The sequence below is a fragment of the Ornithodoros turicata genome, chromosome 6 (assembly GCF_037126465.1).
Source record: "Ornithodoros turicata isolate Travis chromosome 6, ASM3712646v1, whole genome shotgun sequence".
Lineage (NCBI taxonomy): Eukaryota > Metazoa > Arthropoda > Arachnida > Ixodida > Argasidae > Ornithodoros > Ornithodoros turicata.
Window position 1 is genome coordinate 51,992,727 of NC_088206.1, and position 13,216 is coordinate 52,005,942.

A 13,216-nucleotide genomic window follows, 5' to 3' on the forward strand; every position below is an offset into this window, starting at 1 on the left:
AGCGTCCTGTGTCAGCGTCCGAGTTCGACTTCATCGCGACTCACAGCGCCATTTTTTTTATCACATCACCATCACCATCTTTCGCGCACAGGTTGCAGCCCAAAGGAGCAGTGCTGGATAAAGAAATCGGGAAATAAATACAAATGTAGACAGAACTTGTTGGCGGTAACACGAAGGAAAAAACCGCACACTCTATACCATTGTGAGCAGCCGCTTGTGGACGGAACACATAGGAACGTAAACCTTCTCTGTGAGGAATAGAAACAAGTAACAAGGAAGAGGGAAATCATAACATTGGCAGTTATTTAAAGATGCCGCCAATTAGCTGTAGCACAGTTTCGCTGCACACCACGCTTAGAAAACGGACTTCAACGTATCCGCAGAATGCCAAGTGCGCTCCAGCAAAAAAAATGAAAGGGGAAAAATCATAGGGCATTTCAAAAAGTAGTTCTGCAATTTTTTAGCGTAATGTAGTGGAATGTCTTGTTTATCGAATAGCACCTTGCACTTATTTTGACATGGACCGCCTATCCCGAAAGATGGGAAAATTGCAAGTTTTACATTTTTTGAGCTACGTTAACGCACGATTAACTACGTGCACGAACATGAAACTTCGAGGGCATATCCGGAACCTCACTTAATGAGGGGCATTCCTGAGTTGTCACCGAAAGTAATTAAAACCTGTGAAACAGAAGGGAAATAACGCCGTTGAGGCGCGCCATTAGAGGGCGAGGGAGAACCCCGCTTTGCATAACGTACACAGTAGGTGATGTTACACCTTTCCACAGCAATCACATGCGGTATCTCGCCACATCACGCGCGGCTGAATAAATGGCAAGATGGCGAGGTGTACTTTTCTGACTTTACCGTACATATTTAGGCTTATAAAAAATTAAAGATAATGTATTTTGAGCCGCGTCCTCCAGCACTACTGTTCCACTTGGGTCTTCTACCTACCGATTTTTCTTCTTCTTTTCTTTTTTATATATCGGTGATGGTCGAGCGCACACTTTGGATCATCTTGCATAGAATGGCCCGGTATATTTTTGCCGGAAGATCGCAAACGTCGGGTTACGCGGCCTGGTCTAATTTCCGTGGAATTACCCGCTGTCACTATGGCCCCTTCTTCTCCTTCGCTAGCAAACCCCGACTCTCTTGCGTTCCAGGTAACATCCCTTTTACCTGGTAGCGCACGAAATGCACAAAAAAAATCGATTTTTCTTATCCGCGTGATAAGAATACACCAACTTCTGGAACGGTCATGAAAAGTATTTCCTTCAGGAAGCGCTCATTTCCTGAGAAACTTAGTCCACAAGAATGCGGGCAACGGCGACGAACTCCCCCAGCTTTTTTGGACGTGTTGTGTGGCCGGACCGTTAACATTTACTTGCTGTAGAGAATCGTCTGCTACGCCGCGGGAGTAAGGTGACCGGTCGGTTGCTCTGATTCAGACGCGGAACGGGTGATTATAAGCTCTCTTGCGCACGAGGACTGCCCTCCGCGCTTGTACTTTTTATGTAATGTACTGATTGTGGCATAGTTGTATGAAATTTCAAGCCCGTGGCCCAGTTGTCCTCTGTAGGCGGCGCCGCGTGTGAAGGGGCGGTACCATTACCGAGTAAGAGGGGAGTCCGTGTTGCACACAACGCCACCAGCAGATAAGTTAATTGGTACTTTGATTTCCCCCGCTCTTTCTTCCACTTCCCTCTCTCGCGAGCAACGTGCCGTCAACCTAGGCAGGCAGATTGCTCATCTACCCAATGTTACCCCCCGCCACACACGCACACACACACCAATCTGAAGATACCATCATCTGTAAAACTTGGGTCGCCCTCGGTTGCTCAGTGGGTAGCGTGTCCGCCTGCTGATCCCAAGATCGCGGGTTTGAACCCGGCGGAGGGCGGTAGCAACTTTGTGGAAGGGTACAAGTCGCGAAGACACGCCGTCCTTCGCGAGGGACGTTAAATGTGGTGTGCCGGGTGTTGAGACTTCGGCGAACGTTAAAGAACCCTCAGGTGGGCAAATTAATCCACAGACCCGACCACTGTGGCGTCCCTCATGATCGCAGTTGTCTGGCTACGTAAAGCCCCAAATTACTAATCAGTTATAAAACTTGGGCGTCGTCTGCTAGCATGGACGAAAGCATGCTAGCAGACGACGCCCAAATGATCTCTCGTGATAGACGGGTTCAGAAAATCCCACAGTACTTAGCGCCACTTTGAACTGTGGGACTTTACTAACACAAAAGAAATGGATGGCCTCCAAACTGTTCCGATTTCTCCCCTACCGGTCCATTGTCCACGACGTGTCAAGGTCAGCGAAAGCGAAATGAGAAGGATTATTATTCGTTCCCCCGCTTAGCAAGCGCCCAGGATGCAATGCGTGCGCAAAGAGCACTGCGAATTTCTGAACTCGTCTATTGGTGGTGCATGCAGCATGCTGTGCGAACCACGGCCTCCCCTTGGTGACGATAATGGTATAGCTCCTTCGCGCGCGACACCGCCGACAGGAAATAGCTTTTCCACGGGCTGAAGATTTCAGACAAGTACGTCGCAAGCAGTATCTCTGTACATGTAATGCAATGTACTTGTATTTTTGTGTGTAATCCTAATTTATAACCCCATTGACGTATTTCTTTCAAGCCCTTCAAGTGCTCACTTCATCGCATTATTGGCGTCTTACCTGCACTCGCTCTTTTGTTCAGTGAATACACGTAACACGAAGCCGCAGTCAGTGTCAGCTTCTTCCGTGTACACCACAATGCAGTATGTTGCCGGCAAAACGCGTAGCCGCTTGGTCAAGTCTCGATGTGGCAGAGGTTCAACCACCTCGACGAAGGTATGGTCACGCAGGTACTGAATGGGTAGAGGTTTCTCACATGATTCTGGGTCTTCTACCTGAAGACGAAACCCAGTGCTGTAGATTCATAATCTAGGTCTTTAGCACGACCTACTAAATTATAGCGATCATGTCATATTCGGCAACTGTATGAGGAGCCCGTCCGACACGATCCGCTAGGAACGCTACACATCGGTCCGCGAACTCTATATCATGATTGGGCAATGGAGACTTTAATTACGAACGCACGGAAGCGGACGTGCGATTACCGTAGCAGACGACGCAGATGACAGCAACAACTCCTATGAAAACACGTGGATCATGATGATAATCAACTTCAGAAAGAAAAGAAGCATTGGAAGCAGCTACCGTGGGACACCCACCGCTTGTAAAAAAAGTACTGAGGTAAGCTGAAGTACAAAGTGTTGTAGAACCCGAGGAAGCAATAACCGGGCCGATGAGCAGCGCCACCGCTAGATTCCAAATGCGGCGCTGGGAAGGGGTTCCAATTATATGGCCGCTGTAATCTAGTAAGTCGTGGTCTTTAGCCATGTATATTGGTTCCCTCTACGAAAAGATGATAAGCCTACGTTACTTAAATCGAATGAAACCTTGATCACGCTTCTATCCCGACCTAATCACATCGAATTTTTCAGGTCAAAAATGTGCATTTTGTCAAATATTCACAACTTCCCGATTTTTTTGTTGCGGCCTGCAGTGCACCCCTGGGTCTTAATTTTTTTGTGTGTGTTTACAGTACGAGACGGGCGGTCTTGAAATTTTTAGGAAGAAATTCCAAAATTTGAAATTGCAAAAAAAATCATAAACTTACACAAACTTTGCAAATTTCGTGCATGCCACAAGATGCGAGCCCTTCGAGTGCGATGATGAAAATTCCTTATATACGGTAAAATGAACTTTCCCCTGTCAAATAAGACGCTTTCTAACACGGTCCATGCCTTACGTGGGCCGTAATATCTGCTCAAAACGGCATAGGTTTTCGTCAAGCACTGCATCTTTGAGGGACTCTGCATTCCATAAAGCCTAATTTCCTTAAAAAAGAACAATGTTTTGTTTCTTTCCGACCCATAAGGAACCATCGAAAGTTCACATTCAATTCAATGGGTGTCGAGCGGCACCTCTGGATCATTTGTGATGGAATCACCCTTAGTGCAAGGACGCTTATTGCTGTTATCGTGCAACCTACCAAAGCACGAATCCAATATTTTATGAAGAGGTGTTTCTCTGCTCCTTTAAATGCTTTTTGTCTTCCTGATGCGCTGCCATTTTTTTTTTTTTTAGTGGATGGTACTGAATGCACTAGTGTGTACTGCTGTTGTCCTTTGTTACCTTTTGAATGAGTACTTTGGACTGCAAGCATGTATGTGTCACTCCCGCTCATTTGGAGCATGTCGACGGGCACTGGAGTTGATGTCAGAGCTGTTGTCGATGCTTATTCCACAGATTCCAATTTTGATTCCTTACGTTGGTCAAAATTAAAAAGCTTAAAGTCATACAAAGGATTCGGCATGCATGTGCATGTTTTGCACATATATTTTTGATGTACATTGGGTCCCGTTGAGTGAACTCTGCACACACGCAGAAAGGTGTCACACAAAGACATAGTACGAAAAGGAAGGAAAAACAGTTTCGTACCTCATAAATAGCAAATCCGATGCTTCTCCAGCCCTTTTCCCGTTCGGTCTTTTGTCTGAGGGACAGCAGCATAGAACATTCCCCATCCTGGTCTTCGCTGTCAGGCTCTCGAAGAGTTACCAGGTACTGCGGGTTGGTGCCGTATTTGTCTGCGTACATCATACGACACGCAGGTCAAGTCATGGGAGGCACAGCCTATGGAGTCCCTAAATAGGTGTACAGAGTATCCTATTCCTTTTCCGCGCCGGAGCCGCCGTTAGGTGCCGATCGTGCCACGTGGTTTCTCCTTCCAGGAACACGCCGTCCATGTTGAGTCACCTCCATCTAAAACCGGTTTCGGCAGTTGCGAACTTGCGAGCTCGTTCTACTGCGCGTTGTTCTCTACTAGGGAAGAGGCTCCCATTGCTAGGCGACGCAGTCGTGCATGACTCAAAATGGCGGACTCGCTCGCCGGCGTGGTTCAGGGTCGGTACACTGCTCCCTATTTAGTGACTCTAGCACAGCCTTCATGACACTGAGAGATAATGCAGTGACATGCAGTGCAGGCACGCACAGAGCTGGACAGGTTTTTGCTGCCACACTCAAGCGAGCAACGTCACGACTATCGCGGGGGGGGGGGGGGATCGTGCGTCCTGGATCGACTTCACAGGGAACTATGCCGACATTTGTCATAAAGCGTCTGAAGAAAACCCAAGGAAACGGCACAACCGGCGCACAGAATCGAACCAGGGTCACCTAAATGCAGAACCACATAACACGGTAACGAACGATGCTGGCTGCTAACTGTGGCAACCACCGCGCAGAAGGATCGCGATGTCACGCGTGATTCGTGGAATGCGCGGACCGTACGTCCTTGAGTATCGCTTAACATGAGTGCGTAAGTGTCACAAGGTGGAAGTGGTCGTGGTATGCTTCCCATTTTTCCATGTTTTACAACTTTCCCATGTTTGGTAGAGAATGCATGTTGTACGGTGGAGTACGTACCAGATCTCTTCAATGTGGCTTCTGCTACGGCGAGCAGCTTTCATCTTCGCCACCGCCACAACAGCTGCACTAAAAAGTTTCGCGACTGTGCAGTAATTGCACGGCGGCGGTTCAGACCAGCGTGGTTCAGACAGTGCAAGTGCAGATTCGACACTAGCGCTCCGTGATCGCTTCCAAGACCAAGGAGCGAGTGCAGATGGGGTCTAGTCGTCCGCGGTCCGCGCCGTAGCCACCGGCATGCTTTTGTACTTGTCCTTCTAGCTCCTCCTGAAGAAGGTGGATTTACCTCGGAAACGTCGATCATCTGTATCACTAACATTTGTAACTTTTTTTTTATTATTCTGAGAGTTAATGTTGTCTGCTACTCATTTATTAAACTACTAACTGTTTTACTTCCTTTCATGTAACTTCCCATCTCCGACTCACTTATTCATTATAGTGTATTAACTCGCGGCCTTCAGACACTCTCTCTTTGCATTCTATTTCTATATACAGGGTCTCCTTTTTCCTTCGATACAGATTTTTAATAAAGAAAAAACTAAAGGGCTATAGACATCTTGTTTTCACTTCTATCATCTCTGTGCCGACGGACGTTCTTGGTCATCTGCTGCTCAGAAGTCGAATGACTAATTACCTAAAATCGTTAATTAACTTTTTAATTATAAAAGCTACGAAGTTGTCCCAAGGAGAACATCTCTTCCTTTCCGTCACCTGATACCGTAGCCGTTTTCGGAACAGAAATTCGTTCGGTAGATCGTCCGCAAAAAATTCGTGAAGGAACACCATTTTTTTCTTTATTTTGTTCGTTGCACATCTTCGGAGACCCGTCTTTCCTTCACTCCCAATGTGAGAGGGCGAAAGAGCACACTGTGGCCTCTTGTGTCCTGGGAAAAGATTAAAAGAAAACAGAAAATGCAACCCAAGATAAGGGCATTTCCGATAGCCTCACCCGATACGTGTGTTTCTGTTTTATTTCCGCAAGTTCAAGTTCATCTTCGACGCATGAGGCGGCACTGTGCTCCTTCACCCTCTCACATTAGGGTGAAGGAAAGACGCGTCTCCGAAGATGCGCAATGAACAAAATCAAGAAAAGGTGGTGTTCCTTCACGAATTTTTGCGGACGATCTACCGAACGGATTTTGGCCAAGAACGTCCGCCGGCCCATAGATGATAGAAGTGAAAACAGGATGTCTATAGCCCTTATAGGTTTTAATGAAAAATCTGTATCGAAGAAACAAAGACTAAACGAATAATAATAATAATAATACTAATAAAGACTAAAAATAATTTTAAACCTTTTTTATTTGTTGCAGAATTTTTATAAAAAAAGCGAGCAGAGCAAATTAGATCACGTTTTCACAGGAGGGTTATGTGGCTAAAAAAAAAGTGGGTAAAGAAATTATACTGTACTGTTTGGCGCACTGCCAAACGCGGTATTGCAGGAGACGAAGTGCGGCCCCTGCGCTGTAACAGTACATAATTCGCGTGCGGCGCAACGGCATACCCGATCATATGTTCTCACGGGCAGGGTGTCGAACCGAAACGTTTTTCGTTCCGGTTTTCGTTCCGGTTACATCATAAACGATCCGGTACCGGTTCTGCTCCGGAGCAAAAAAATAACGGTTCATACCGGTTTTTAACCGGTTCCGCTTCTGCTGGGAATATTCATCCCCACACAAAAAAAAAAAATCGGTGTTACAAAATGTAAACCCGTTTATTCCGCATACACGGTATTTAATATCAATAGACAGCTGTGAAATTGGTAGCTCCTACCTAGACCCCGAGCTAGACCCCTAGCTATGGGGTAGCGTTCCACTCCTAGAGTGGAAAACCTCCCCACTTCATCATCGGAATATATATATATGTTCTTGTTGGTAGCTCCTGGTTCCTGTAGGTTACTGTCTGTTCAAATGGGCTTTCTCCTTTATTGAAGCGCATGCTACAAACGGACTTGTTTGTCGTGATGTCATACGTAAAGTAATTTCTTGCTGGGTTGGAGCGATTGCGTCCCATCCGAATGTCTGTTGCTACTGTCTAGCCAGCAATCACCACCGCACGAGTACGACGCAAATCGAGGAACACCTTCATTCACAAACGCGCTCGACGGCTCCGTTTTATTTTCTTCCTGTCTTGTCCACAAAAGAGTTGCCACTTTGCATGGGCTTGCCCTCGCGTATGCGTAAATGTATTAAACTTAGCTGCTCTCAAACAAGGGACGCGTTGCGCGACATTACCGATAAAGAAGCCGTTATGCAGCCCCCTTGGGGCGCTGTTTAGTTGAGGAGATTTTTTGGGGATCAAATTAAAACGAACACTACGGCACATTGCTACAGAGTCACATGTACCTCGAAGTCTGTGTGGGTCTGTCTGCGCGAACTATAAACCATTACGAAGGGAGCCTAAGGGTCATACTATACCGACATACATTCCACCGTAAACATAACCCTCGTAAAGTATCCATGACATGACTTCAGAGCACACGACGTCTGTTTCATTCGCCTATCCGTAGTCCAAACCGGCGAAGTTCTTGGACCGAAAACCGTTAAATATATTTTCCGGTTTCCCTCCTGAGCGAAAAAAACGTATACGGTTTCGATTCCGTTCCGGTTCGCACCAAAATAGCGTTTTTTTTCGGTTTTCGGTTCCGGTTTTCGGTTCGCTCCGACACCCTGCTCACGGGCATCGTGCAGAAACACGGGTTTCGCCTGCCAACGCGTTCACTTCTCGTCACTGCAGTCTTTGGTACACATTTCTGAACATTTCTGGTCGAGTGTAATTGCGGTACGCTTTGTCGCACGCCACTCCCTGGCATTATCGGCCGCACGTTCCTCATTTTCGACCACCGCATCTTCATCTCCAGCAGCAATGACGGCACATCTGCGAACCCTAAACTTTCGCAAATGCTCTGCAGCACATCGCCTACAACTCCGCGGCGTCTGTGCTGCCAAACGACGTGGACGACATTCACGTGACATGCGCTCTGCAGACACTGAGTGACGAGCGGGATGGCCGAGTGGGTAAAAGCGTCCGCTCGTTGGTGGTAGAAAAGGACGCGCGGAAGACTAGGAAGTGGAAAGAAGTCGAAGGAAGACGTGGGTTCGAATCTTACCACCTACGGTTTTTCCTTTGGGTTCCTACTCCTACGGTTTTCCCTTGAGTTTTCGGGAGACTTTCCAGACGAATGCCAGCACAGTTGGCCATGAAGTCGAGCCAGGACGAACACCAAACCCCCTGTCTACCACTCCTTCTTGCCATTCTCTTTCCATCTCTACACATCGCTCATAGCTACAGTTGCTTCGTGACGCCAACACGGAATCAAAAATGAAGCACACATTAGGGTGTTTTAGCGCATCGGAAGCGCCCTACGAAAACTATAGGATAAAGGAAGCTGTCAAAGGAAGGATCAGCAGCGTGATGACAGCTACTTCAAAGGAATCATGTGCTTGGCTTACCATGTTTGTCGGAACCGTGATAGTAAAGACCTTCCAATCAGCTAAATATCTTCTAATCATTTCAAACCTTCTAAATCTCCATACTGAACCGGCGCCGCGACATCGTGAGAATGAGGGAACCCCTCTAAGTTTCCAAGCGGCGTGTCGCGACGCGTCTACACCGAGGCACCAAACGGGCGTTAAGGGGTGACCTCGCAAAAATTCGAAAAAAGAAAAAGAATAGGTGAGCATCATGCTGAACACCGAGCACACCCTCAATACCGAATATAACATTCGCATTCATTTTGGGCGCGTAATTCATTAGTAAATGATGACAGTAGCAAACCGAAACCGAAATGTGAAGAGCAGAAAACAAAGCTCTCCATGCGTGACGTCACCCAGCATTGTCGTCTGCTTCGCAACCTCCCTTACCTCGCATTCTCCCATGCCGGATGATGTCAGCAGTGTGCTGCTTTCAGTGCCCTCTCGCTTCACAGAGGCGAAGCGCTCGCTTCGTAATAAATTCGTTTGAATAAAACCTACGCAGTCTTGGAACGAGATATTTCGTGCACATGTTCCTGACATCCCAAAGGTTTTCGGTATACCACAACCTTTGTGGTGATTTCGTTGCGGAGTCCCTTTTTAAGGAAATGCTATCGCATTTAAAATGCTCCCCGTCTAGATGAAAATTCGAAAAATCTCTTCAGTTAGGTCTCGAAATATAGCCGCATTATCGATGCCACGTGATTCGCGATCATGTAACTTCACTGACTGACGTCTCATACACAAATACCCTGTCTTGCGGCAGGTCAAAGACCCAAAGTGAAGGACCCGCCCAAACACCGACACAAGCGGCCATAACGTCCGTTTCCATTCTCCGCGCCTACTTCAGCCGCATTTCCTGTCCAGCATAGGAAAGTATTTTACAGCTTGGACTATGGCGCAGCGACTACAGCCAAATGAAAGAGACCTACTGTTTTTAAAGTGTAGCTCAGTGTTTCCATCTGCGCAAAAAAAAAAAAAAAAAGGAAAAACGTGCACTAATATCTAACAGTAGTGGCAAATGCGTTTTCTGGCGTCCTTTCCTTTTAAAACTGTACAGGGTTTATCTGTGTGTAGCTGCCCATATTTGTTGTCTGGGGTCTTTTAGTTTCGCTTTCTATGTTTAGAAACGGTAATTTTGATTGTTACCGTTTCCGCTGTCAGATCCTCCTGCGCTGACTCCTGTCACCCAGCTTCCTTCGAAGGTTGCTGTTTCCCAACGCTTTGTGTCAGGGTCTTCCTCAACACTGCCGGGCTCCAAGTGACACATGTCCACCATTATGAAGCGATTCCGGAAATATTCCTCTTCAATCCTGCAATGATCCGCCATGCGACCAAAATATGAACAGGTTTGCGGGTCCACACTAAACAGCAATACATACCAGAACTCTCCGTCGTCTCGGACAATAACGCCCAATTCCTCAAGCTTGGCCTGTGAGACTTTCTTCCACTCCTTCGAACTGAAAGAGGTGTACCGTGTGTCAGTGCTAACTTGCAGAAAGGGAAGAACAGGGTGATCGACAGCCTTTGGCTTTGTCCAATATTTAGACAACAAGCTGCCTTGCGTGCCTCCACTGAATTGCACAACTAAAAAACACGAGTATTTACGAGAGAGTATAGCATGGAACTTACACGTCGCTCCAAGGCCCATTATATTCACTTCGTCCCCATGGGTTGCGGAGACGAATCAGCCTCACTAAATTTTCTGTGTCTTCTAAGCTGAACTGTGGAGAACATTATTGTGTACTGCACATTGTAAAGGGAGCACACGCCACTTGCTACAAGTTTGCTTCAAGAATAAGTATTATCGAGAGGTTGGTATCCGCAGCTGGCAATCCCGAAGATGAACGTAGAAATCAATTCTGCGCCGTCAATGTGCACTTTTGTAACTAATCTACTGTTAACTAAGATCATTACAAGGATAAGACATGAGATAGGTTCAAAGATCCTGATGTCCTTTAATAATAATAACAACAGTTTCGAAACCGTGTTCAACGGTCAATACAGAATGACTTCAGCTACACCCTTAAAACAGAACCACATAGTACGCTCATTGACAACCGTAGCGTCATCACCTATGGTTCGCGAAGTCTCACCACCTTAAACGTAACTCGCTCTGGGAAACATCACCATTCGATTGCACGTTGCTTGAAATGTAAGCTTGCAAATTATTCGGCAAAAAATCGGCATTGTTACCAAGAAAATTGTTTTCCAATTATATATAGCGCAATCTCAATTGAAAAGTTTTCTGGCAATAACAGCTTCCAGTTACGTTCTAGAGAATCGCCGATGATTGGCTCTTTGAGAGATGCTGGATGGTGCCCAGGCAAACGATGTACACGACTAGTGTTTCCGTCTGCTTCTGTGTTGCTTTCTAAAGCTTGAAAAATGTTCCTCGATTGCTGTACGTGGCATATTTCGTCAAGGATGCCGAATAAGAACCCTTGCAACGTACTAACTGCAAGGAACCACCTCAATGAGAGATCCGGCCACTTCGTTTACCATCCCCAGGATGACGATGTACGCGGGGCGAAAGTGGCAAGCTCAGATTGCGAACTGAAAGCAGCGTCTGCGTGTTTTTCCATGCACTTCTCATAAGTTTTATGCATACGTATGGCTACATATCTTCAAAGCAAGATTGAGTGTCCAACAGACAAAGCAGAAAAGAAAAAGTCGCTATAAAAGTCGATCTGTGCCGACCGTCTTTTATGACTTATACAGAGTGGTCTACCAACCATGATAGAAATTCATAGTAAAAAACGTAAGCCCCGGAGAGACATGCAGTCGAGGGATTTTTTTTTCTGACAATAACTTTTGACACATATTGGTAACATTTTTATTTCATTTCAGTTGACGGAAAGTTAATTTCTTGAATTTAACTCCGAAATTTCCCAAGGCAACCTAACGTTTTCTTTGCAAAAATGGGTTCAAAGCAAGGTTGAGTGTCCAACAGACAAAGCAGAAAAGAAAAAGTCGCTATAAAAGTCGATCTGTGCCGACCGTCTTTTATGACTTATACAGAGTGGTCTACCAACCATGATAGAAATTCATAGTAAAAAACGTAAGCCCCGGAGAGACATGCAGTCGAGGGATTTTTTTTTCTGACAATAACTTTTGACACATATTGGTAACATTTTTATTTCATTTCAGTTGACGGAAAGTTAATTTCTTGAATTTAACTCCGAAATTTCCCAAGGCAACCTAACGTTTTCTTTGCGAAAATGGGTTCCCCGTGGCCATTTTACTCAGTATAGCACATAATCCAACTCGTAATGCAATGGCAATTGGCGAAAAAAATTAGTCAAAATCCGTGGAAATGAGCTCTGAGCCCTCATTACCCTGATCTAAGCATTGCTTCATCTTAAGCGAGAAATAAATAATGTACTGGAGGGCGCGTAGGACTTGTTTAGCGTTATCTCCAAATTCTGCTAATGAGCAACTTTATTTTTGATGTTGGGGTGTCTAATCGCCACCGGCGATATTCTACCCTGTTCCAGTTTCTACTCCCCTATGCAGGCTGTACTGGTTATACAACTGGTTATTGGAAATCTACAATAAACATTCGAGCTCAAGGTGAAAGGTATCGGCAGGGATTCAAGGAAGGGGTCGCACCATCAAACCGCGTTATTGTTGTTTCGTTTCAAGCCGATCTAAACTCGCTGATTGCTATGCAATTTATTTTTGGAGCACCTTACATTTTCCACGCATAACTGTAGTACTGAATACAACAGACATCTGTCGACGTCTGCACGGCGCTCATAGCCACCGTTACTTCGCGGTGCTAACACACAATTAAAAAAAAAAGAAAACTGAATGTAACAAGATCCGTACGGCGCATCCGATGCACCCTACATTTGTAGTTGAAAGGGACGAATGTCGCCTCGGTAGAAATACTTTCACCCGCTGGATCACGTCGCGGAAATGTTTCCTTTCCAGGCGTGGGGCGGCAGACGTCCATTGTCATTCAGAGATGCGATAACACACAACCGAACGCGTTCCAAGGTGAACCCCCAGAAAAAAGCTTATTTTCCTGTGGTGGTGGTGATGGGGCTTGCCGTTGTCGGCCTCACGTATGTGGGCAACGTCACGACTGACGCCCTGGGCCGACTTCTAAGAGAACTGTGCCGACATATGTCTGAAAGCATCTGAGGAAAACCCAGGAAAAACCCCAGACAGCACAGCCTGCACCGGGATTCGAACCCGGGTACCTCCCAGTCTCGACGTGACACGGCCAGCACGCTAACCACTGAGCCACCGGAGCTTTT

The 13,216-nt window shown here is 46.3% G+C and overlaps 1 protein-coding gene across 1 annotated transcript in view; it reads right to left on the bottom strand.

Moving 5' to 3' along the window:
• LOC135396687 (calpain-A-like) overlaps positions 1-13,216 on the bottom strand; it is a 65,054-nt gene that overhangs the window by 23,981 nt on the left and 27,857 nt on the right. Inside the window, exons 8-12 of the mRNA XM_064627792.1 lie at positions 10,584-10,675; positions 10,334-10,411; positions 10,101-10,264; positions 4,495-4,643; positions 2,683-2,897 (exon numbers count right to left, since the gene is read on the bottom strand). Of these exons, the coding sequence (XP_064483862.1) occupies positions 2,683-2,897; positions 4,495-4,643; positions 10,101-10,264; positions 10,334-10,411; positions 10,584-10,675 (698 nt within the window). The remainder of the gene's footprint in view (positions 1-2,682; positions 2,898-4,494; positions 4,644-10,100; positions 10,265-10,333; positions 10,412-10,583; positions 10,676-13,216) is intronic.